The 26,540-nt window shown below is 44.3% G+C and overlaps 1 protein-coding gene across 10 annotated transcripts in view; it reads right to left on the reverse strand.

Annotated features, from left to right (window-relative positions):
• Positions 1-26,540, reverse strand: part of TRIM2 (tripartite motif containing 2) — a 159,584-nt gene that overhangs the window by 55,182 nt on the left and 77,862 nt on the right. Inside the window, exon 1 of one of the 10 annotated variants that reach the window (XM_019808978.2) lies at positions 6,303-6,664. The exons of 8 other annotated variants lie outside the window; for them this stretch is intronic. In XM_019808978.2, coding sequence (XP_019664537.1) covers positions 6,303-6,305 — 3 coding nt within the window. In that variant the 5' untranslated portion in view covers positions 6,306-6,664. Of the gene's footprint in view, positions 1-6,302; positions 6,665-26,540 lie in introns of those variants that run through there. One more of the 10 variants, XM_019808977.2, reaches the window with a different exon arrangement.

A 26,540-nucleotide genomic window follows, 5' to 3' on the forward strand; every position in this document is an offset into this window, starting at 1 on the left:
TTATTTGACAGAGATAGAGACAGCCAGCGAGAGAGGGAACACAAGCAGGGGGAGTGGGAGAGGAAGAAGCAGGCTCCCAGCAGAGGAGCCTGATGTGGGGCTCGATCCCATAACGCCGGGATCACGCCCTGAGCCGAAGGCAGACGCCTAACCGCTGTGCCACCCAGGCGCCCCTAGTTTTTTTTTTTTTAATCTTAGAATTTTAGGGTTTGGGCAAGGAAAAAACATTTGTTTTAATCAAATGATATATGTTGGCTAAATGAAATTTCCTGAAGTGACATTTTATTCTCCAACACTGAAATAAAAACATTTCATTCTAATTTTCATCCTAATTTTATGATAATTATCATAGTAGGTGAGAGTCAGTATTGTTAATTTATATGGTAAATTAAGTTTACTCATGAACACTGATTTAAAATCATGACAATATTACAGATCTGTCACAAGTGACTTGTTGAAGACAACTGGATTTGCAGGACTCTCAGAATCAACACAAAAGTTCTCCAACCCCCGAAGGTCCCCAAACCGCGACTTTGCCAGGGTAATGATCATTTCCTGAATATAACTGGATACTCACAATAGAAAGACAATTTGACTACTCCTAAAGGGCTAATGTGCTGAGGAAAATCAAGGCACAGAAAGTACTAATAAGCACTGTGGGAAGCTTTCCATCAGTCTGAATATGCCGCAAGGAATACACATAAAATGTATGACAGCCTTTAATCAAAGTGTTTGGCCCCTCCCACAGTTTCTGGTCGTTTGATTAGAAAAGCAATAAATACTGTGCTAGATTCTAAGCTGTTCCCCTTTCCCCGTCATGGTTTCTGAAGTGTCGGAGATCCTTCTTACTCACAGGGCCAGCAGAAATAAGCACGTGCTAATAAGAGAGATCAGAATACAGAACTGCTCTTCTCCCGGAGGTCTACAAAATCAATTTCTGGAGGACAGCACCCCCAAACATGCCAGGGGTGGACTTTGTCTCTGATGGAACCTGAATCCTTTTGGATGTAGGAACTAGCACTGCACGTATTGACAAAAGGCCAATGGACAGGAAATGACAGAGAAGGGAAGGCAAGCAGAGCCCTTTTTAAACTACAGAAATAGCCCACATTAGTGTGCCATTGACATTAACCAGTTATGAGAGCTCTTGCTATGCGGGGAGGTTGGCTGAGGTTCCCTGTCAGGGGAAAACCAGCAGCAATCCTGCTTGCAGAGGGGTTCAGTCCTCCTCTCAATAGCACCTTCTCAATCGGACCATTCTGTTTAAAAGTGAAACTTGCCCCCCCACCATCTCCTTGCATTTGCCATCTCCAGTCCTTGCTCTATGTCTCTCTATAGCACCAGTCACTTTCCGATATAGAAGGCAATATGTTTATCTTGCACGATGGCTCCTCCCCACCTCTCTAGGATGTAAGATTCACAAAGGCAGGGATTTTTGTCTGACTGCTCACTGCAGAAGTCCCAGCACCTAGAACTGTGCCTGGTACATGAAAGACACCCATTCTTTCTTTGAATGAACTGAACAAGTCAAGTATCGCATGGGAATGGACTCAGTCCCAGGACTAGAAAAGAGTGCTGTGGGCTGACTTACATAATAAAGAGCGTGGTCGTCACCAGTCATGCGAATGTTTTCATTTGACACAAGACGGTACCTACCTTCTCGTGTGATCGTCTAATCTCCAGCAAGATAAGCCATCAGCCAGAGGGTAAATAAATATTCAGGGACATACTGTAACACACTCACAGATGCAGAAAAGAAATTGAGAACCACTGAGGACACATCTGCGTGGAAATACAAAGTCTAAGAAGGTTGACACATAAATTCCTCACTAGTGGGGTGTGCCAACTCCACAGCTTTTGAGGGTAACAACAATGCAATGAGCACAGGACAGAATCTTTGGGCATAGAAAACCCCATCCCAGCCTTTCTTGCCTCATGTCATCTCTGGTGTTTTTCCTGGCTTATGTTCTCAAATCACCTAGAACTTGTGGAAACTACAACCAAGTGGAAAAACAGAACTTGAGAGGAGGAGAGGAACCAAAAGGAAAATGCCTGTGTCCACAATTCTAAGGTTGAGACCGCAATTCCCACCCCAGATTATACCATTTGGATCAGAAAATGATCCCAATGTTTCATTGCTGACACCAGAGTGCGGGAGAGCAGGAAGGGAGGGTGGAAGACAAACGACAGACTGAAAGCCCTCTTCCTGAGAAGGGGAGAGAGTTGGTGACAACTTGTTGGCTGGATTAGGAAACACGGTCGGGAAACAGGTCAAGATTCCTTTAGAAAATCAAACTTTAACATGTGATTTGTGGATAGGAGGAAGCATATTTGATAATGTGCCCTCCTACAGGCACTAGGTTCCACTTCTATTTAATTTTATGGCATTTGTGGGTTACTGCTTCTCTCTGTTGCCACTCGGCTGGCTTTATTTATTAGCAATGTGACATTTTTGCTGTTCTTGGACCAATGACAATGGTGCAGACATGCTAAAATCAGCTTCCCAAGAAGTTAAAAATCTTCTGGTAGATTTATAGAAAGAAAAAGTCGAACCACTAGAATTATCTGTAACTCACAATGTTCTCTCTTGTACTGCCAGGACAGGTGGTACCTAGAGCTCAAGGCCCAGGTGAAAACATGACTGAAGAAACAAGGTATTTTTAGTTTTGAAAATTTATGAGCATATTATTATTCACCTGTAACTGAATTTGCATTGTAACAGAGGACTTGACTAGAAGAAAGAAAAGAGGGGGGCGCCTGGGTGGCACAGTGGTTAAGCGTCTGCCTTCGGCTCAGGGCGTGATCCCGGCGTTATGGGATCGAGCCCCACATCAGGCTCCTCTGCTATGAGCCTGCTTCTTCCTCTCCCACTCCCCCTGCTTGTGTTCCCTCTCTCTCTGGCTGTCTCTCTCTCTGTTGAATAAATAAATAAAATCTTAAAAAAAAAAAAAAAAAAGAAGAAAGAAAAGAGGACAATCTTCAGTGAAATTAAAACAGGGTGACCTATTTCTGGTTAAATCAAGCATGTATCCCAAATGGGCCATTTTGTAAATTAGAAGGCCAGATGCAATAGCTTTCATGACAGTATGTGCATGAACGTGTGTGTTTGGGGGTGAGTGGGTGTCTATTCAGGAGGCCATCCACTTTAACTTCTGTCTCCAGGCAAGGATGTGCCCAAATTTTCCAAGGGTTCCTCTTATTTCCAGGGTCGGATGTATGACAGCTTCCCTAGGTTGCTGGGTTTTACCCCATGGAAGCTGATTTATGCCAAGCCCCCCACTTGTCTTTAGGAGATGTATACCTATTTCCTCTACTTCTTAGTACAGATAACTGTTTGCCATTGCCTTCTTCATAAAAGTCCTCACCTTTTTCAACATAATTAAGTCAGTTCTTAGGATCTGCTTTGGGTTTTCTAAGTTGCAGAAGGCTGAGTCTGTGTGATGGAGCGTTAAGTGGTCAGGCAAATCGACATTCATCTTACAGTGCCCTGGGACAGTCAGGATGCTGGGGTCCCCTCTCCGCACATCCATCACCTTGCCAAGTCTCCTCCCTTGCTCTCCTTTGGGACTGCAAGGAGGCTGCATATTCTAGGACCACAAAAGAGGCAGAGGACAGCCAAGGCCCTAAGCTCTGGAAGCTGGGTGAGGTTAGCAAGAAGGGGGAAGGGAAATTGACTCTATTTCAGAACCTCAGAAGGCATAGGCCCACACAACAGCAAACCCCTTTTTGCCCCCGGTGGATAGGAAGTGCATTATTTAACTCTGTGGTTGATTAGAATAAATGTTTGCCTTAACACGTTTTCAAGAAGAAGAATAAAAAACACTTAATGGAGGAATGCAGGCGATTGTGAACATAAGGGCTGACTTGGGTAAAGGAGGGTAGAAAAACTAGCATGCAGATAACAGTAATGAAGGCTCCTTCCATGGTGCAGTTTGAATAATTACACTGGGGTCATTTTTCCCTCAGTATCTGGTTTAATCTAAACCTTCAAATTTGAGGAGGAAACCTGATCTGTTAATTTCAGATAACCTGCACAAGAATAATATTCAGAGAACTCTAATAGCCAACCCCATTATAGAACAAATTCTATTCTGACACTAAAACCCTTACATAAGTAATAAAGGGCACAGATGGCATCAGACATTTAAAAAAAAAGCGATCACAGGTGTGTGCAAATTAAAATTATGCCACAATTAGATGTAATTCAGTCACATGTTTTAAAGAAAAAAACGATGAGAGTAAATGATTTGGCAGCAAATTTTTTAAAGTTTGGAAGTATTTCTCTTCAATAATACATGCAAATGTTTCATTCAAGTCTTAGTTTTAACCAAGAGATAATGAAAAGAAGCACAAGGGAGTCTTAAAAATTAAACCTAGGTTAAATTTTTTTAAATTGCTACACATTTATAATTTCTTCTACTTAAAGATAGATAAAAGAAAATCGTACGTTTGGAGAAATTAATGTCTCCAAATATCCAAATGAAGGACATTTTCAATTCTTAGTAAGACAAAGAATGAATATTTTTACTTATTTCGCAAGCAACAAAATCCACCAAGCTTTTATCATGTAAGTAAAAAAAAAAAACCTCATCTCAGGATTATAATATTAACTATGGTGAAAAATATGTATAGATTTTATTCTCCATTTTAAAAATATATGGAATATATACCATGCATTCGTACTTCTCGAAACAGGCACATTCTATCAGAGAACATTTGTACATTCAGTCCTATTTTAATCTTTCCAATGCAAATCACTTGGGTCTTTCTAGGAGAAAACTGGGAAGAAATACTTAGAGGTTTAGGAAAGGCCACTACTCACGTCTCTGTAACAAAAAGCTGCTTTCTCATACCACAGCACACATGAAACTTCTCATTGTGTGCTTGCTCGGGAGGGGTGTGCATTATTTAACATCACAGCCCTAGGAACAGTGCTGCTAAAGCATCTGCCCGAAAATAATGAAAAGCACCAGAAAACAGGTTCACACGAGGCAGAGCTGAATCCTAATACTTAAGAAATCATTTTAAGAATCTGGACAAACAATGCCTCTCCTTACATATTCTAATCTAAAAAAATTAACAAAAACCTCTAACAATTTATTCATGAGGAATAAAATCTCAGTAATTCCATCTCAGCCAAAGCTACAAACTAATAATTTTTAAAGTGCTTCATTCTGAATCCAGGTCTGCTCTTTAAAGCAATGACACTGAATCTATCTTAAGATAGAAATATCATTCTGCCTTTTGGTTCAGAAATCCACTTATTAACATTCAGTATTTAGCTTAAAATAAGTAGTCTTTCTACTTGCTTTCCTGTCCTCCCAAAATAAGGAATAATGACAGGGCGGGGCACACTAGTAGAGAAAGCTGTCAGAAAAATCATATCCACTGTTTCAGGAAGCAAACCTAAGGTCCAACCCAAGGATTTTTTTTTCCCTGTATAAAACTACCATTGAACTCCACCCAGATTTGAGTCTACTTCAAAAGCAGAGGAAAATGTAAAAAAAAAACAAACAAAAACAAATCATCTTCTGCATATTTGCCGATCATCAATGGCATTCAGAATTCAGAGGGTCGAGTCATGCATTATGAATGAATGGGTTTCCAATGGTAACTGGGAACCGTGGCACTCAACCCCAGGGTTCTCCGACAAGAGGACCCGGTGGGGGAAGGGTCGATCCGCACATTCTCCTCCACCCTGGGGTATGGAGGAAGGAATCCTTCAACTTAAATATTTCATCCCCAAAGGAGAAATGCTAGGGGGTGGGGGTGGGGGTAGGGGAGATCTTCTATTTAAAATAAGCCGAATACACATTAAAATGGAAGACAAGTAAAAATAAAAATCTAGTCAGATCACATTAGGAACTTGGGAAGAAAATCTTGCACGACTTTCTCCCTATTCTTAATTTGGTGCCTTTGTTTAAGCAAAGAGTGGGTCTCCCTCTATCTGATAGTTACAGAGCACGCAGCATCACCGAGAGACAAGGGCGGGGACAAAAAAAAAAAAAAAGAAAGAAAGAAAGAAAGAAAGAAAAGAAAAAGAAGAAAGAAAGAAAAAGAAAAGAAGAAAAAACCAGAATAGAGAGAGCAGGAGAAATCAGTTATCCACCTGGCATAACACTCAGCAACCGGAACATTTAGGACCTACCCATTTCTGCAGACAGACTAATCTACGAGGCAAAGAATTAAATCCTCCCAAGCCTGTGGCTGCAGCTCCACGGCAATCCAAAAGAACAATACACATTCTGCTACCCTCCCAAGTTTGGAAGCACCATGCAAAGAGACTGGTTAAAATTCCCTACCATGCAGTGCAGCCATCATCAGAAGCCCAGCATATCTTCTGCTCTGTGTAGTGATGTGCCAGTTCATGAACAGAACAGAGGGGAAGAAAAATGGAGGAAAAGAGAGAAGGCTCAGGAAAGTCGGCAGGAATGTTTCTGGGTCATTAACAAGTGGGAGACCCCTTTCGGTATTCAAACCAATCAATCTTTATCTTACAGGACATCTTTTTCTCACTCAGCGTCTGTTGAAAAGACTGCAGCAAACCAGGCAAGGGATTGTGGGATAGGGATGCAGCAGCGAGCTGCAACGAGATTCGCGGGTGGCTTGCTTTCCCCTCTGAGTCAGCAGTCAGCTGTTTCCACGCTCTCGTGCTGGGCCGCCCAGGTCCATCACCCAGAATGTGGCTGCACGATTAAACCGGGGAGAGGCACCCGCGCACGTCTCCCGGAGCAAGGACCGGCAGGGAGTTACAAATCAAAGAGGGTGTGCTGATAAGCAAAAGGGGGATGCAGTGAGAACAGATTCTAGAAGGAAAACGAAGCGTATGATACCTGAGTTCAAATTGAGAGGTGTGTTTTGGGTGAGTGTGCGAACACACATTTCTCCATGTTAGGAAAAACGTAGCATCTGTTTCCTTAGGCTTTCAGTAGCTTGAAAAACAACTGTAAATTTATAGAAATGCCAAACAGCCCAGTTCCACAAGCATCTATCTTTTCCCCTCTTGGTATGTACCCAGAAACCCGGTCTGTAAAATACAGTTCTTTAAAGACGAATAATGCAAATGAAATTCCTCTGCTTTTTGTGGTTCTAATCATTTGACAAAAATCATGTGGTACATTCATTTGCTTCAGGGGTGAACAGAACCCCTTGTTTTTCTGATGATGGGAATGTTTTTCAGTTAAGGGTTGAGAAACTTGACAAACCTTACAGACACACATAACTTGATTTCCTAGCAGGTGACTAAACTTATTTTTTAAAGGGTTTAATAAATTAAAAATGATAAAATAGCCATATAAAAATAATTAGATCCTCATATTACAAATAATACTTTAGAATTTAAAAAGATTACATATCGGAATGGAACTTAACAATTGTTCCCTTTTCTACAGCAATGGAGTCAGGGAACCATACTGTATTCTATACGTTGGTTAGCTACTAGTTTAAAAGTGGACACTAAACATTTTATTTAATAATAAAATTGTTGGGGCGCCTGGGTGACTCAGTCAATTAAGCGTCTGTGTTGGGCTCAGGTCATGATCCCAGCGACCCTGGATCGAGCCCCATGTAGGGCTCCCTGCTCAGCGGGGAGTCTGCTTCTGCCTCTTTCTCTGCTCCTCCCCATTTGTGCTCCCTCTCTCAAATAAATAAATAAAATCTTTTTAGAAAATAAAATTGTTAATTCTCATTTTTTATTACGTTAATATTCATCACGTTCTTTCCATGCAGTCAGGCATTGATTGCACTGAGCCCTGCAACGGGGCACTGAGCTCCGCAGAGCAGTTATGATTACCTTTGGGGGAGTGGGGTCATAGAGAATCCAGTGAAATCGACAGACCCAGGACATGCCAATTTTGCCATGCTATTTCAGGTGGTACCTAGTTCTCAAAAACCCAGGTTAACATCCTGTTTTAGAAGTTTTGTTTTGTGGGGTGCCTGGGTGGCTCAGTCAGTTAAGAGTCTGACTCTTGATTTCAGCTCAGGTCATGATCTCAGGGTTGTGGGTTTGAGCCCCATATCAGGGCTCCCTGCTCTGCAGGAGTCTGCTTGAGATTCTTTCCCTCTGCCCCTCCCCCTGCTTACGTGCTCTCTCTCTGTAAAATAAATAAATAAATCTTAAAAAAAGTTTTGTTTTGTTTTTAAACAACTCTACCGAGGTATAATTCACATACCNCTCTTGATTTCAGCTCAGGTCATGATCTCAGGGTTGTGGGTTTGAGCCCCATATCAGGGCTCCCTGCTCTGCAGGAGTCTGCTTGAGATTCTTTCCCTCTGCCCCTCCCCCTGCTTACGTGCTCTCTCTCTGTAAAATAAATAAATAAATCTTAAAAAAAGTTTTGTTTTGTTTTTAAACAACTCTACCGAGGTATAATTCACATACCATACAATCCACCCATTTAAACTATACAAGTCAATGGCTTTTAGTATATTCACAGATGCAGGCAACCATCACCACAGCCAATGTTAGAACATTTTCATCATCTCAAAAAGGAACTCTGTGCCATTAAGCTATCACCCCTACCTTCCCACGCCCCGCAGTCTTACACAACCACTAATCTACTCTCTATAGTTCCCCCCTATATATTCTGGACATGAATGGAATCATATAATATGTTGTCTTAGGTGTCTGGCCTTTTTCACTTAGCATAATGTTTTCAGTGTTCACCCATATTGTAGCATGTATCTGTATTTTGTTCCTTTTTATGATTGAAAAATATTCCATTGAATGGACATAGCATTTTGTTTATCCATCTATCAGCTGATGGTCATGTGGGTTGTTTCTACTTTTTGGCTATTATGAATAATGCTGCTATAAACATTCCCGTACAGGTGTTGGGTGGACATGTGTTCTGTTGTAAAAGTTTACAATTTAATTAGCACTAACTCCTAAAGCGACAAGCAGGCTACCCCCACTCCATTTTACCATGTCCTCTTCCTAAGACAGTCCATCACAAAGGAGCCTGACCTGTATGGTGGGAGTCCCTCTTCCTCCCACTTGTGCTGCTGCTGGCTCTTTCTGAAGCCAAATCCCTTGAATGCTGACCTCTCCCCATGGCATCCTCCTGGCCTCTCTCCTTCTCTTCCTCTACTCAGCCCAAACTCTGGGGCCCACAGGTGGAGTGGGTCTCTGTTCTCAGAAGATGGTGGAAAAATGGGAGAGATCCTTGGTCTTGTTGCTGGGCTTGTATACACAGAAGGTCTACTACTCATTCGATCACTCATGCCAATGAACACTTGTTGAATGTCCGGTGTGTGCCAGGCACTGAGTATGCATTGAGGACCTCAGCCCTCAGGAAGGTTGAAATCTGGGGCGGAAGACTGATTAGTAAGCAGGCAATTGCTACACGGAGTGGTAAGTGCTTTGACAGGAAGAAGATGAGGAGGATCTGGGAGCCCACAGGAGGGAACAGCTGGGGCAGGGAGCTGTGCGGTACATTTCAGGCATAGAGCACAGCACTGGCAAATGCCTGGAGGCAAGAGATGGCTCACAGGAATTGAGAGCAGTAGTTCAGGGTGGCTAGAGCCTTAGGTGAAGATAGAATAGATGCGGGTCATATGTGTTTCTGATCTTTTACCCAGAATTGGGACTATCTCTTTCTTGGAAACAGCATTATATAGGACAGTTGGGTTCCAAATACCTTCAACACTATGGCTTCACCACTATATGGGTAGATGAGTTTGGAGGACTCAATCTGCAACCTAACAAACATAACATTATTTATTACAGGAAAATGCAGCCTCATTTTTGGTGCATGTCTTGGCAGAGGAATACAACTATTCACAAACTGGGCCTTGGGTTACCACGGGAGGTGTTAGCAGGCCACAGCATCTTCTCCTTGTCACTCCCTGGCAACAGGTGGACGGTGGTGGTAGTGGCTGTTGGGATACCACGGCTCAGGTTCTTTCTGAGGCCAAGCTTGCTTAATTGAGGCCTCACACAGCTAGATTATAAAGCTGCAAGAGCAGAGAAGCGCCCCAGACCCTTGGGATGGAGGATGCTGCACACCCCACTGACTTCTTGGAGCTGTCTTCCCCTCCCCCACCGTTTCCTTCCAGTTGAACAGACATTAGCGAGTTAACTGTCATCAGTCACTTTGACTGCTATGTACACTTAGGAAGCATACAGAGAGTGAATAGGAAAAGAACAGAACCTGTGTTAACTAAATGGGGTTTGACAAGATCCTGGGAGACAGATCCAAAATGTACTGACCATGTATTATGTGCCAGGCTCAACCCAAAGCCCTTGATATACAGCCTACCTACCCCGATCAAGGACATTTTTCCTAGAAAGTAAACTCCTCAGGATGGCATACAAGGTTGTTTATGATCTGGCTCCTGCCTTCCTTATTTTTCTTCACCTCTGTCCTCCCCAGTCATACTCCAGTTCCAAGACATGTCACCATGCGTTTTTAACAGTGGCTCTGGACCAGGAAATGATACCTCCCCCGGCCCCTCCATGAGTGGTGGGGTGTGCATTTGGAAATGTCAGGGGGCATTTTGGGCTGTCATATTGATTGTGTGCTCAGGGAGTGGGCAGGTACTCCCAACATTTAGTTAACTGGGGGCAGGGATGCCAAACATCTTCCAATACATGGGAGAGTCGCACACAAGAACATTTGTGCCCTCAAATTACCAATAGCACTCCCTTCAAGAAACACTAATCTCAGGGGCGCCTGGGTGGCACAGTCGTTAAGTGTCTGCCTCCGGCTCAGGGCGTGATCCTGGTGCTCTGGGATCGAGCCCCACATTGGGCTCCTCCACTAGGAGCCTGCTTCTTCCTCTCCCACTCCCCCTGCTTGTGTTCCCTCTCTCGCTGGCTGTCTCTCTGTCAAATAAATAAATAAATAAATCTCTAAAAAAAAAAAATGAAAGAAACACTAATCTCTAGGTTCACATTCCATTTGTTCTGCTGGGAATGCTCTTTTCCTTTCCTGACTCCTTCCCCTGTTTAACGCCATTGAATTCTTCAGAACTCAGCAGACACCATTCACTTTAAGAAAAATTCCCTGCCTCCTTCTCCAATCCCAAACCCTCCAGCCTCCATTCGAGATTGGGCATTAGTCCTATGTGCTCCATGGCATTCTTTGCTGAAAATTATTGATGGCTCCATATTTTACCTCTAACTCCCTAGCCCCTAGCACAGTGCCCGTCACATAATAGATATCCAATAAGTAGATAGAGAATGACAAAAGTCCTTCTAGAAACAAATGAGTAACATAACATGATATAAAGGTAAATGTTCATCTCAGAATTGGAAAATAGTTGGAGCAGTAGGGAGAGGCAATTCTTCATATTTGGTGGTTTATAATTTATTTTTATCTTTTTTAAAGATGTATTTGTTTTAGAGAGAGACCGAGAGTACGAGCAGGGGACAGGGCAGAGAGAGAAGATGAGGGAGAGAGAATCCCCAAGCAGACTCCCCTGCTAGGCGGGGAGCCTGATGCAGGCTGATCCCAGAACCTGGAGATCATGACCTGAGCTGAAATCAACAGTTGGGCACTCATGTGACTGAGCCACCCAGGTGCCCCTGATTGTTGGTTTATAATTTAGAAAGCACCTTCATAATACATTTTTCTTTTTGATCTGCAAAGCTAATCTAGAAACAGAGGAGGCATCATTGTTATTATAGTGGAAATTGAGTTTCAGAAAGGTTACGTGGGGCACTAGGGGGGCTCAGTCAGTTAAGCGGCCCACTCTTGATTTTGGCTCAAGTCATGATCTCAGGGTTGTGAGATGGGGCTCTATGCTGGGTATGGAGCCTGCTTAAGATTCTCTCTCTCCCTCTGCCCCTGCCACCCCACACAGAGAGCAACCCCACCAAAAGAAAAAAAAAAAAAGAAAGAAAGAAAGAAATAGAGAAAAGAAAAGAAAAAGAAAAAGAAAAAGAGAAAGAAAAGAAAAGAAAAGAAAAGAAAAGAAAAGAAAAGAAAAGAAAAGAAAAGAAAAGAAAAGAAAAGTTGCATGACCAGGCCAAAGGGGAGGAGCAACTGTGTAGTAAATGTGAACTGGAGTTTGGCAGGGTCAAGCTCCCTCCAAAGACTCTGGGGAAGATCCTTCCTTGTCTCTTCCAGCTTCTGGTAGTCCCAGGCATTCCTTGGCTTGTAGGGGCATTACTCCAGTCTCTTCTGCCATTGTTATGTGGCTGGCATCTCCCTGTGTGTCTCTGTGTCTTTGCATGGTGCTTCCCTTCCTGTGTCTCTCTTTTTTCTTCTTGAAGGACCCCTGTCTTATTGGATTAGGACCCGCTCACATGAGGTACAACCTCATCGTAACTTGATTGCATCTGCAAAGACCCTATTTCCAAGTGAGGTCACATTCACAGGTATGGTGTTTGGAACTTCAGCCTATCTTTCTGAGGGACACAATTCAACCCACAACACCTACCATGGGTAAAAGGTTAACATGAAGCCTGGGCCAATGCAGGCCTACCTGAGAATAACCTGGTTTTCCCACAGCAGTGTTCCTTTGAAAACAGTAAAGATAAACAGGAAATGTTATGCATGCATCATTTGTGGGGTGCACCAGTAGGACTGTGAGGTGGCTACATAACTCGGATGACATAACAGATTGGTGGGGGGAAGGGAGTAGTACCACCTCACAACTTGGCTCTCATCCCTGGTACATACCGTAAGTGGGTAAGGGGGCAAAGTAACCTTTTGGGTCTCCAATGGGATAAAGGTGCCATATCTCCTGGTCTGTATTTTATGCCAATATTTCCTAACCGTCAACTGTGCCTTGTGAGTCTGATGGGCAGCTGGAACCCACAACCACGGCAGTGCTGCTGGTCTACCCAGTCTGAGTTCCTTCCCATTGATCTTCCCAAGCCCCTTCTCAGCCTGAAGATGTCCTTTACAGAGAAGCCTGAAGCAAAACACAAGGCTTTGCCATCCATCGATATATCAAACTTCCCAGCGCCACACTAGCCCTTCTTATTCTTTGTCTTGCTCTGACAATAGCAGAAATAAAAAGCAAAAGCAAGCAAACAAAACGCTCTTGTTCGGCCATGGTCTGGCCTGGATAATTCATAGTTGACTCTTATCTGTCCTGAGTTCGCCGGGAAGTTAACCTCCCAGGCTTCACTGGATTCCTAATTACATTAATGTCCACACTGATGAGCATATCAGCATCATGTGTTGTTTTTCCCTTCAGCGGAGTTTCATGATCACACTTTTCATTCTGACAATTAAACACAAGGCGGGGCCAAGTTCCTGCGTGCTTGGGTGGTTTACCATGTTTAATAAATCAGGGCAGGGGCTCAGACTAGCAGGTTGGGATTGAGCTAGTCCGGGCCTCTAGACCGCAGAGGTCCCTCGGTGGCTGAGCGGGCTGAGGCCGCGCCCAGACCAGAGCCGGGCCGGACCGAACCCCGAGGGCCCGGCGCCGGGAGCCAGCCGGTGGCTGACGTGGGTGTGCCGCCATTCAGGCCTTGCTAGGCGCTGCCTCCCCTTTCCGCACATTGCTTCCTCTCTACCCCCATAAAACGGATTATTTGCAAACGAGCAGGTAGTGCACGGGGAACTTGAGAACTGTTCATTTCTGTCGACCAGACAATGCCACGGCTAGGACTCTATTCTAAGATAACAGTCACGGACGCGGACCAATCTCAGCCACTCCGGGCTTCCCAGGCCCAGCAGAGCCCGGAGAGCATTCACCGCGGGGCTGGGCGCCGCCGGCGGTAGTTTCCACGGCAACAGGCTCCTCCCCCAGGGCGCCGAGCCCCGCCCCCGCCGAAGAAAAGCAGGCGGCCTTCCCCACCCAGGCGCCCACAGTTCTGCTTGTATTATGAATCACTCTTTTTTCCCTTCTCTGTAGGTTTCCTTTTCTAACCTTACTTCCCATCGGGGAACAGGACCACTCTGTAAAGTAACCGATTCAAGGGCTGGCGATGGGAAAGCCGGGGGAGAGAAGGGAGTCAGGCCTGCGGGGACAGCAATAAAAGCTGTGAGCCGCGGGGATCGCCCTGGCCTGACCGCCCCCTCCCCTGCTATGGGGGTGCCCCAACTGTGGCCCTTTCCCATTTCCTGGGCCTGCGGTTCGGCTCTCCTGCCTGCCAGCGCCTGCGCTAACGTGACCTAGGCGCGACGGAGTTCAGGTGGGACTTTGTCCCCTTAACACGCCCGCACGCCTGCATTTAAGAGGACTTCTTGAGCTCAGCGCTCTAACCCGGAGGGTGATACTGAAGTAGGAGTCTGGGCACCTTCGTGGAGAGACGTAATAGGAGGATAGAGGAACCTGAGATCGCCGGCCGAAGGCCGCCTCCCCCACACATGGAATCAAGCGAGAGCATTTTCCTAAGCAGTGTATGTGGCACCATGCCTCGCTGGTCACACATCCCATATCACATTAGAATCAAACCACCATGATACTGTAATTCACGCGCAGACTCTGGAGACACATCTGTATTTGCTCTACCTGCAGGCTGCTCATCGCCTCTGTAAGCTCGTTTGTAAAATATCTAATAAGGCTGTCCCGATGGTTAAATGGTACCGTATCCAAGGCTCTTAGCACTGTGCTTAACACACAGCAGTCTCAAGTGCTATATACCGAAGCTGTGTGATGCAGTGTAGACTATGGGCCCTAGTGTCAGGGTGGGTTTGAATCCTGGCTCCGCCACTTATGACTTTGAGTAAATAAATTAACCTCACCGGGCCTCAGTTTCCTCATCCATATAAAGGGGACAATAACCTACCTCACAGTGTAACTGTGATCATTACATGTTTCATCTACGGAGAGAACCTACCGTAGTGCCTGATATATAGTAAGCAGTCGACACATATGTTTCTATAGTAGCCCCACTAGTAGTGCTGCCGCTACGAGATTTCTGAGTTCTTTTTAGAAATGCCTGATGATTTACTTTTGTATTCCTAGAACCTGGCTCGTGTAGGGGTTCAATAAGCATTTGTTTATTTATTTTGGATGAACGAATAGATTAGTTAATACACTACTCCCCATTAATTCTTCTTTTCTGCCAAATAAAAGAAATAAATCAATGAGAGTGCGCAGTCATGCAAACTCAGAAAAGATGTATCTATACACTGTTACCACCCTCGGCTGAACACAGCCTCGCTTGGCCTTCTCAGCCACTTAGTGCTGCGGTGGGCTAGCTGGCTTGACACAGTTGAGTAAGAGGCTGGAGCGCTACTTTGTTGCTTTTGGTGAGTCCTCACCCTAACTCCTAATTCCAGGCCAGCCCCGGACCTGCCCCTTGTTCTTATGAGAAACAAGGTCTGCTCCTTTGTGCTGTTCATTTGCCAGTGGAAGCGAGCTTCTTGCCTTTAGAGTCCGCAGCCTCCTTGGAAAGATAAGACAAGAAATGATTTCTGGGGTCCCTGGGTGGCTCAGGCAGTTGGGCTTCTGCCTTCGGCTCAGGTCACGATCCTGGGGCCCTGGGATCGAGCCCCACGTTGGGCTCTCTGCTCAGTGGGAGCCTGCTTCTCTTGCTCCCCCTGCTTGTACTCTCTATCAAATAAATAAATAAAATCTTAAAAAAAAAAAGAAATGATTCCTTATTAGTTTTCCCCTCTGATGACAGTCATCATCTCTGGACATGAGAATGAGAGGCCTTGCTCTCATATCCTCCTCTAAATGGACATGTTCTAAAGCAAATACTGACTTGCCTAGCTCTCTACCTCGAGGCTTGGCGATGTGTCTGGGCTGGGTGCCAGGAAGCCACAGTGTCACCAGAGGCAAGAGAAGCAGGAGCAGAATAGTAGCAGGTAGGCCACAGCAGAGGGCGTATGCACGCAGGTCCAGGTGGGCCGACCAGGCCCAGGGTGTCCTACTGATCCTTGTGAGCCTTGGTATGTGGTAAGTCACCATCCTGCCATGGCCAGGTGGGCCAATGATGNTTTCCCCTCTGATGACAGTCATCATCTCTGGACATGAGAATGAGAGGCCTTGCTCTCATATCCTCCTCTAAAGGGACATGTTCTAAAGCAAATACTGACTTGCCTAGCTCTCTACCTTGAGGCTTGGCGATGTGTCTGGGCTGGGTGCCAGGAAGCCACAGTGCCACCAGAGGCAAGAGAAGCAGGAGCAGAATAGTAGCAGGTAGGCCACAGCAGAAGGGGTATGCACGCGGGTCCAGGTGGGCGGACCAGGCCCAGGGTGTCCTACTGATCCTTGTGAGCCTTGGTATGTGGTGAGTCACCGTCCTGCCATGGCCAGGCGGGCCAATGATGGGGGCACCCTGACTCTTCCTTGATAATGTTTTTCCCCTTCTTGTCTCTCTTCTCCATCTCTCCTGCCTTCTCTCTCTACTCCCTACCCAATTTGTTCAGCAAGCTTTTAATTTAGCTACTCCTATGAGCTGGCACTGCACTGGTTAGGTCACTATCTTTAAGGAACTTATGCGCACTCACTAGAGAGGCATAAACATAAATCCCCAAATAATAAATTCACACAAAAAAATTTGATCTCAAATAAACAATTTTTATCTGTGGCCTCTACCCCAGGCCTGGCAAGGTGCTCATGGGTGTTGCTCCCAACTGGGATGGTGGTCTGTGGTGGGTGACAGTTGGACTCTGGAATCAGACAAATGTGGGTAAAAAATCCCAGCTCTGACACTGACCAGCAGTCTGATTTGGGGAAAATTGCACAACCTCTTGACTCTCCTTTTCCTCATCTGTAAAATGTCAGTAAGAGTACACATCACAGGGTTGTTATGAGGATTAAATAAGACAATGCCTGGGAGCTGCTCCGCACAGTGCCTAGCGAGAAAGAGCCAACTGTTGTTCTAATTACCCAAACCTCCTGGTCAGCAAGCTTTCTCTGTAAATGGCCCAATTTCCATTTTAGATTTTGTGGGCCATACAGCATCTGTGACAAGCGTTCAACAACATTGTTGTGTGAAGGCAGCCACAGACAATACATAAAGGAATGGGGGCGCCTGGGTGGCTCAGTCGTTAAGTGTCTGCCTTCGGCTCAGGGCGTGATCCCGGCGTTCTGGGATCGAGCCCCACATCAGGTTCCTCCGCTGGGAGCCTGCTTCTTCCTCTCCCACTCCTCTGCTGTGTTCTCTCTCTTGCTGGCTGTCTCTATCTCTGTCAAATAAATAAAATCTTTAAAATATATATATATATAAAGGAATGTAGCTGTGTTCCCATGAAACTGCATTTATAAAAACATACAAATTTTATATAAATTTCACATGCCATAGAATATTATTTTCCTTTTAATTCCCCCCCCCCAAGCATTTAAAAATGTAGAAATTGGGGCGCCTGGGTGGCTCAGTCGGTTAAGCATCTGACTCCTGATCTCAGCTCAGGTCTTGATCTCAGGGTCATGTGTTCTAGCCCCACACTGGGCTCCACACCAGGCCTGGAGCCTACTTAAAAATAAATAAATAAAATTAAAATACAGAAACTGTTCTTAACTAACAGGCTATAAAAAAGCAGTCAGTGGGGCAGATTTGAGACGCAGGCCATAGTTTGCCCACCCTGATCAAACCTAATGAAGAGGCTGGGACTGCCTTTTTGGATTTTGCTTCAAAGGGAATGAGTCCATAAGACCCTACTTCAGAGTCTGAATATTAAGACACAGCCCAATGAACTTTAACAAGTTTACAAACTAACCCAAGGACAGCAAAAATCTCATAAAAGAAAAATAACAACTATAATTTATTTGTACAATCAAGTAACCAATACCTATAATATCTGTGATTTATTTGTGCACAAGAAGTGGAAAAGACAATCATTTCCTTAGATGCACGATCCCCCTGTGTTCTGTGNCTTGCTGGCTGTCTCTATCTCTGTTAAATAAATAAATAAAATCTTTAAAATATATATATATATATATATATATATATAAAAATATAAAGGAATGTAGCTGTGTTCCCACGAAACTGCATTTATAAAAACATACAAATTTTATATAAATTTCACATGCCATAGAATATTATTTTCCTTTTAATTCCCCCCCCAAGCATTTAAAAATGTAGAAATTGGGGCGCCTGGGTGGCTCAGTCGGTTAAGCATCTGACTCCTGATCTCAGCTCAGGTCTTGATCTCAGGGTCATGCGTTCTAGCCCCACACTGGGCTCCACACCAGGCCTGGAGCCTACTTAAAAATAAATAAATAAAATTAAAATACAGAAACTGTTCTTAACTAACAGGCTATAAAAAAGCAGTCAGTGGGGCAGATTTGAGACGCAGGCCATAGTTTGCCCACCCTGATCAAACCTAATGAAGAGGCTGGGACTGCCTTTTTGGATTTTGCTTCAAAGGGAATGAGTCCATAAGACCCTACTTCAGAGTCTGAATATTAAGACACAGCCCAATGAACTTTAACAAGTTTACAAACTAACCCAAGGACAGCAAAAATCTCATAAAAGAAAAATAACAACCATAATTTATTTGTACAATCAAGTAACCAATACCTATAATATCTGTGATTTATTTGTGCACAAGAAATGGAAAAGACAATCATTTCCTTAGATGCACGATCCCCCTGTGTTCTGTGGATGGAGGTGAGATGTTCTCCACAGGTGTAAGAACTGTGTACCCCACTTCTCAGTGCTGTGCCCTGAGAAATCCACGTGTAAAAAACACCACGGAAGATCACAACACCCGTAAGTTTTACACTTGGAGGATAAGAGAAGACATGAGGTATAGTGAACGAAGGCTGGGGAAATTTTAGGAAGACAGGAGGAAACTGCCAGAAAACAGGCCAAGTCCCATTGCTGTGGAAATCAGATTGTAAGTGATTGAGTTACAAGACAGTCAACTCTGTGGCCAGTGATGCCATGTAATTCCTAATTCCTTCTTTCCTCGTCTCCTCTCCTATCTTCTAACTGTCTGTGAATGGAAATAGGACATTTTGCTTTACTTCCCATGGCAAGCCAGGAAGATTTTTACCCTCCAGTTCATATCAAATTCCTCACAGGCCAGAAATCCTTTCTCTAATGCTATAAAAAGGCCATATTCCAGACTCATCACAATTAATAATTAAACTTATTTCCCTTGACTTAAAGGAAATGCAAAGGCTGTCTTCTAATGCTTTTCCAAGCATTAAATCTGTTCTTGTCCATCTTTAAAAAACTCTATACGTTATCCATGTCTTGCTATCATTACCAGTAACGAATCTGCTTAATCCAACCTGGCTGAAGTGTTGAGCAGGCCGCAAGGTCCGATGTCGTAATCATGCCCTCTAACTCGTGGGGATTCTTCTCTGGAAAGAACATAGCCCAGGCACAGATGTATATATAGCTCAAGTCAGAGATCATCTGCCGGCTCCCTGCAGAATTGCCTCTTTGTTTTAACTGCTCTCTGATGTAGAAAGAAAGCAGGACTTGTTGAGAAAGGAAAAAGTGAGGAGCTGGGATCTGGCAAGGGACCGTGGCCAGGATATACCCAACGGCACCCAGTGTTCCTTCCCTTCCCAGCAAGAACCACAAGCCTAAGTTCAAAGAACCTGCTATTGTCTTTCATCTTGACCCAACCCCGTGGCGCGGCATGGGTACTCTCCAAAGGGATATGAGCCACCCTGCTTTCCTGTGGATCTTCTGTCTCAGACCAACAACCGAATCTAGAGCATAAACTCCATTACTTTCTAATCCCATGGGAGACTCAGTTGACTGCCCCAGCCCCCGGGCAGGCTCTGAATCCACTTCCCTTCTTGCTCACGTAGACCGTCTCCAGCAGTCTCGAAGCAGGAAGGCACAACACTCTCATCCTTTCATATAATCTGAGGTATTTAAAGTTGAAAAGAACTATAGAGAGAAATGATAGAGTCGCATGGTTTTGAAGCCACAAAATACTTTCTCCAAACAATTGGGCCTGGTCCTGGGGGCCCCGCCACCACGCTCACCTCTCACTTCGCTGTCTTCCCCACCTCCACCCCCCACCATGCCTCTCTGCAGAACACCGGGACCTCTGTGGCCAGATCCTGTCTCATCACCATTTTGTAGACAAAGAAACAAGTCTCGGGAGGTGAGGTGACTCCCCCAGTGCCACACAACTAGGCCTGACTCTGAGTGAGTGCCTCTCTCCATCTGCCCCACTGCCCTGTCTTCACAGGCCGGCCTGGGGAGCTGGCGGTTTTGCAGGCTGTGCGGGGTTCGTTAGTCCTGCATTAGTTCAACAGAAATGACTGGAAATACAAGCATAGGTCTTGCTCGATGAAAATAGAAAACTATATTGAGGAAATAACAAAGAGCCCTCAGAGCACAGCTGGTCTGCTTGAAGAGTTAATGGTTTCAAGGGTATGAATACGCAAGCACCACAGTCAAAAGGCAGGAGTTTCCAAGATAGCAGAGAAACAGGAACCCACCACAAAGCCTGAGAGGACTAAAAGGTTAAGACTCTGGCTGTCCACATGGCAAAGGGCAGGGAAAAAATAAACCACAACATCCTGTTAGAGGGGGATTCACAGAAGGGCAGCCTCCAGGGAATAGAAAGAAAAAAAAAAAAGATATAAGACATAACAGACCAAGGCTATTTACCAACTTTGCCTCGTTCAGAAGCTTCAGATCTTCAGAATGACCTTGACAATAAAAATCTGACACCAAAATAAACACAGAAGACTGGAAGTCACTAAGCAGCTGTACAGACTGCTAGGACTGTGTGTGAAGCCCTTCAGTCTAGTCAAATTTGAGAGTAGGGTAAAGTGATAAAAGCATAAGGAGTTACTCAAAAGACCTGCCTTGTTGGCATCAGATGGCCGGCACCTTCTGGGCCCTTCTCTTTCCTGTTCCCTGATGGGCTTCAGTAGAATTTCCATTCTATTTTTAAAAAGCTATTAACACATGTTTGTTTGTCCCCAGGAATGGGAATGGAAGAACCCAGCCTTAATTCCGTCTTGCTCATAAAGCTTATTCTTTATAAAACCAGGTTTTATTTCTGTGTTTCTATTTGTTCTAATAGGGCTTTCTTAGCAGCATTCTGCGACCTTCATCCAGACTTCCTGTGGTTTCTGCATCCTGTTCTTCCCTCCATCATTCTCTCTCCATTGTTTCTGGCTTTTCAAGAATCAGTCGTCCCATTACCTTAAGTACAAATTCTGAGCTCTTATACTCAGAAAGAGAGGTTGCCTTTTGTTGGTAAATGGCGAAATCATGAGAAAGGCACCAGTTTTCAGGGTACTTTGTGCCCCCGTACTTGGCCCCAGCCCGGAGGTCCTGCTGCAAGGCTGCCCCTGTTCCCTTAGCTCTCTGCCCAAAGGCTGCCTCCTCGCTGAGGCCCTCCCTGCCCCTTCTATCCTAAGTGCCCCCCTTTGTTACTTAGCACTCCACAGTATTTGAGTCCTTCCCGACAATTGTCACAGTGTGTAATGACATATCTACTTGCTGCCTTGGTTAGAGCTGCTTCCTCACCAACCTGTAAACCCCACAGGGCAGGGTCACAGCCCAGTGACGATGTGGCTCCCATGCAGTCTTGGCACGTGGCTTCTGACAGTAGGTGCCGAAGAATGACCAAGCGTCAGGCCTGCCGGGACATTACCCCAGGCTGTGCGACCAACACCCCCCTGGAGAGCACAGTCTCGCTGGCCACGTCCTCAGACGACACACCTTCCACACTGCTTGTTATGACTGAACCTCAGCTAAAGGTACCTGTGAGCTGGATTTGTAGAGGGAATCTGTTAGGGAAACGGTGTGCGAGAGGATTTCAATCTAAGATGCGGCCGGAGGCTATGAGGTGGAGAATCTCACACACGGTCCTCAGAAGAGCGGAACTTAAGAAATGAGCGACTGACTGATTTCCGGTTAATGCCTGCCTTCCAGAAGGCCAAGTCCTATCTCCTGACCAGTGCACATCTGCCAAGAGTCTCTCCCCATCCTCAAGCCAATGAACTTACTGCTTCGACTCTGGCTGGACTTCCCCTCTTTGCACTCCTTGCCCAGAAATACAGCCCAGCCTGTGTTTCTGGAATTGCAATTCCTCGGCTATTCCTGAATTAATTCAAGTTCTGGTCATTTGAGCTTGCCTTGGTTTACCTCTTTATCTAGGATGCCAGGTAAGCAAGATTATCAGGACAGCACAACCCACCTAACAGTTAGATGTAGTTTGCAGCAAAAGATTTTCAACACTACTTACTGAAAATGTTTTTATCCAGCCATTAAGATATGCATTATAACGCGTTCACATGGTTATTGGGTTAGTGTAAACACTGGGAGTAAGAAAAATAAGTAGCTGTTTACATATTCTGTAATTCACTCTTGCTTTTTCATGATTTCTGAATCAGTGAGCTCTTAGCAATACGTAGGGTCCTAGCAGCCTGGGTGGGAGCCTCCCACGGCTAATAGAAGCCACACAAAATAGGACACTATTTATTCCTAGACTAAGTCCTTTCACTGTGGGGAAAGGTAATCTAATTATTAAAAGTTATTTGATATTCTTTTTTTTAAGTAAGAGAAAAATACTTACCACTTACACAAATATGTAGTTTTGAAGGAGTAGTTCAAACTACAATGTAAAACCTCTTCCTTCAAATGGGGAATCTAAAACCACACTGGCAAGAAAACACTATCAAATAAGATGTTGGGTCTCGTCGTTTTTATCGCTTGGCCTGAAGTATTTGCAGTAGTATTACAGGAAAACAGTTTCAAAAATAGTTTAGCGATCCTAATGTGCAGTTTGGCAGTAATAATCTTTTGCACATAAGCCAAATAAGGAATTAGGGGCATGATACGCAGCTTTTAGTGATTCTCCCTACCACTGTGGAAAGTTCAGATGCTACCGTGCATAGACATTTAATGCTGCTCTAAAATTTTGCTTCTCATTAAGGCCAAGATGAACAAGGGAACTATTCCCTGATAAAAGTCATGTTTTTTGAAGAGAAAAGAGGAAGGCAAAGAGAAAACAAGAGAAAAGATGAGGCGCAGACCACCTCTCTATGACACTCATTCCTTCCACTTTCATGCAACAATCATGTGAATAATGTGAATAACGTGGTTTTGCACTCAAGGGAATTTAAAGCAGTTTTATGGTGATTGCATTCTTTGATAATTACAAATAAGGAGATACTTTTTTCCCTCATCAGAAAGGAACAGAAAGAGAATAACAGAAAGCAAAAAGAGAAAGAGAGCTATCTTTAAGATAAAATTGCCAACACGATTCTATCAAAGCCGAGTTATTTTCTAACTACGGAGACTGAGCACTAATCCCATCAATGAGGGCCCCATCATGACTTCATTAAACCCTAATTATCTCCCCAAAGCCTCATCTCTGAATACCATCACATTGGGCTTAGGGCTTCAACATGTGGGAGACGGATCAAACATTCGGTGCATTACAAGGAGTCTCTAGGGTTTTGTACAAGAGGGTCTGGCCCTCTTCTGCCCCTGTGAGCCCATCTTCTGGGTCTCCAGGCCATGACTAGAGCATCCAAACCACTTTCAATCCCTGGATACACTGAGACTCCGTGACCAACCTTGGGACACTTAAGCCCGGCAGCTCCAACACATACAGTTGGAGCTGGAATTGCTACCGTGTTGGCTCCAGGCTTGTCCTTCAACAAGTCTTCCTTAAGGAATTTAAGATGCACTCATTCTAGGCCTCCAGAGAGTCCTGAGTTACTTTCCTCCCTCTGTTTTTTAAACCTTTGTGCCTTTATACATGCTTTCCCTCTGCCTGGAACCCAATCCTTTCTTCTTTTGCTACAGATTCAACTGATGCATCACCTCTATTTTGAAAACTCTCCTGACAGTCCTTTTACTCAGGCAAGATACTCATCCCTCCTTCGAGTTACCGGCAATGCTTATATATACTTCCATTGTCGTACTTACCACGCTCTGCAGTAATTACTGGTTTAAATGTCTGCCTCTCCTACGAGAGAATGAGCCCTTGGCCTACACCTTACCTGTCTTTTTATCTCTGGATATAACAGGGTCGACACATACGTAAGTCCTCAGTGAATATCAGCCATTTATTCTATGAATATTATTTTTTCCCCATTTTGGTTCAAGGTCTATGAAGAGGAGGGGAGCTCACATTTATTTAGTACCTACTCTATACCAGGTTCTGTGTTAAATACCCCATTTTGTTCTCAAGGCAATTTTGCAAGAGAGGAGTTACTGGTTTGAATAAAACCGAGATTGAAAAAACAGCCTTATTAGGAACAAGAGAAGAGTATTTATCCAAAAATCTGTTTTGGATTAATAATGTTTCTAAAGCTTAGCTTTCTTAACTCTAAAACAGCACACTGGGGATGCCTGGGGGGCTCATTCAGTGAAGCATCTGCCTTCAGCTCAGGTCATGATCTCAGGGTCCTGGGATCGAGCCCAGCGTTGGGCTCCCTGCTCAGCTGGGAGCCTGCTTCTCCCTCTCCTCCCAGCTTGTGCTCTCTCTCACTATCTCTTTCTCTCTCTCAAATAAATAAATAAAATCTTAAAAAAAAAAACAACCCAGCACAGTAACTGAAAATGGTGCTTTAGCAAGTAACACGTTCTATGTGTAATTGAAACTCAATGTCTTAGCATAGCTGATACCCACCAAAACATGTAAATGACCAAGAACGACCCAACTTGGCACTGACAGTAAGCCTGCCATGATGTTGGCGGAGCGGTCCGCTGAATCCAGTTTCCCTTGTAGTCAGTGGATCGTGCTGTTGCAACCAGTCATTTGCTGCTGTAGACCACACATTACCACTCACACTATTCCTTAGAGTAAACATTCTGCAATCATTACACTGGCATGATTTTTAAAAATTGGATGAAAAATCCTTTGAAAACAATTCCATTGTTTGGATATTTCTGGGTTTTTTTTTTTAATTTTTTTTAAGATTTATTTATGTATTTGAGAGAGAGAGAGTGGGGGGAGAGGCAGAGAGACAGGGAGACAAAGACACTCCCTGCTGAGTGGGCAGCCAAATAAATGCATAAAATCTTAAAAAAAAAAAAGAAAACAAACTACTAATTAATCTTCAATCCATTAAACATGCTTATTGAATACCTAATACAATGTGTTTACAACATGATGTCAATGTAAAGTTAATGAAAAATATTTAAGAGTCAAAAAGCAAGAGTTAAAACCTAATTCTTCCTACCTCAGCCCCTAGAAGTTAAATAGGCAAGCAGAAAGGAGAACCAGATTTAACTGATATTCAGTTCTGCTCATTTCCTCAAACACTTGTGAGAAGCAATAAGTAACAATATTCTAGATGCTGTTAGGTTTACAAAGACATTTAAGACACAATCCTTAGAGTCAAGGAACTTGTCATCAAAAACAAGTATGTAAGTAAGTTGGTGGATAAAGGGCAATCTTTCTTCAGGAGAGAAGTTCATGGCAGGTTGTATAGGGTGAAAAGGAGGATTGAGAAAACCTACTTTTGTTTGTTTAGAAAATGGATCAAGGTGTGGCTGGCCTAGTCCCTAGGGCATGTGACTCTTGATCTCGGGGTTGTAAGTTCCAGCCCCATGCTGGATGTTGAGATTACTTAAAAACAAATTCTTTAAAAAAGAAAAAGGATCAAAAAGCTTCTGGAATTGTTGTGTGGTAGCATTTGAGGGGATTTCCAAGGTCATGGGACTGTGACAGGTGAAGATGAGTGGGTGAACAGCAGGCAGTTAAGATGATAGGTGTTTCCAAGCAGAAAGAGACAGCGTGGATAGGCACAAAGGGAGTGAAAACAGCCTAGTTTTGCATAAGATACAAGATCTGGGGAAAATAGAAGAAAAGGCTGGAACACTAAATAGAAGCCATCTTGTAGAGGGCCCTAACTGCCAGTGTTAGAGTGCACTGACAGCAAAATTTGAGAAGCACAGGTGAGCGACAGAACTCTACTTTCAGAGAGCGAATTTGGTTGCAATGAACAGGATGAGTTTCTTGAAAGAGAGAAAGCAGGGGCACCAGTAAGGAAGTAATTACCAGAGTTTGCTCATTCATTCATCAGTGAAACATTAATTCATCGGGTACTACATGTCAGGCATCTGCATGCACTGAGGGAGCTTCGTATGCAGCAACGAACGAGGTATGGAGCCCTCAGGAGACCTGGAATCTGGGGGGAAAGAGTGTAGCACTGTTCAGGCAGCCAAGAACTCTGATGGTGTAAGACAACCCTGGGAGCCCAGGAGGTTGCAAAGAGTCCCCAAGGAGGTGACCCTTGGGTTGAGTCTTGAGGGACAGGTAGGGGTTGGTCGAGGGAAGAAGAGAGGGAAGGAGAGTCAGTCAGGACAAACGACTCAGCTCTTGAACAACCTGACACATTCAGGTCTGTCAGGAGCTCCGGCCCAGAAGGAAGTGAGCTGAGCCTTTTTTTAAAATTAAAAATGATTATTATAAAGAAAATAACAGTCAACCATTTATTTATGAAGTACTTATTAACTATGTGTCAGACGCTGTTCTTTACCCATGATCATTCATTTAAGTCTCACAATTCTATGAGCTAGGCATCGCGATTCCCATTTTACAGATCCACACACTGATGTCAACTGCTTCAGAAATTCAACTTNATTCTATGAGCTAGGCATCGCGATTCCCATTTTACAGATCCACACACTGATGTCAACTGCTTCAGAAATTCATTTCTCTGGGGCGCCTGGGTGGCACAGCGGTTAAGCGTCTGCCTTCGGCTCAGGGCGTGATCCCGGCGTTGTGGGATCGAGC

This window comes from Ailuropoda melanoleuca, chromosome 5 (genome assembly GCF_002007445.2).
Source record: "Ailuropoda melanoleuca isolate Jingjing chromosome 5, ASM200744v2, whole genome shotgun sequence".
NCBI lineage: Eukaryota > Metazoa > Chordata > Mammalia > Carnivora > Ursidae > Ailuropoda > Ailuropoda melanoleuca.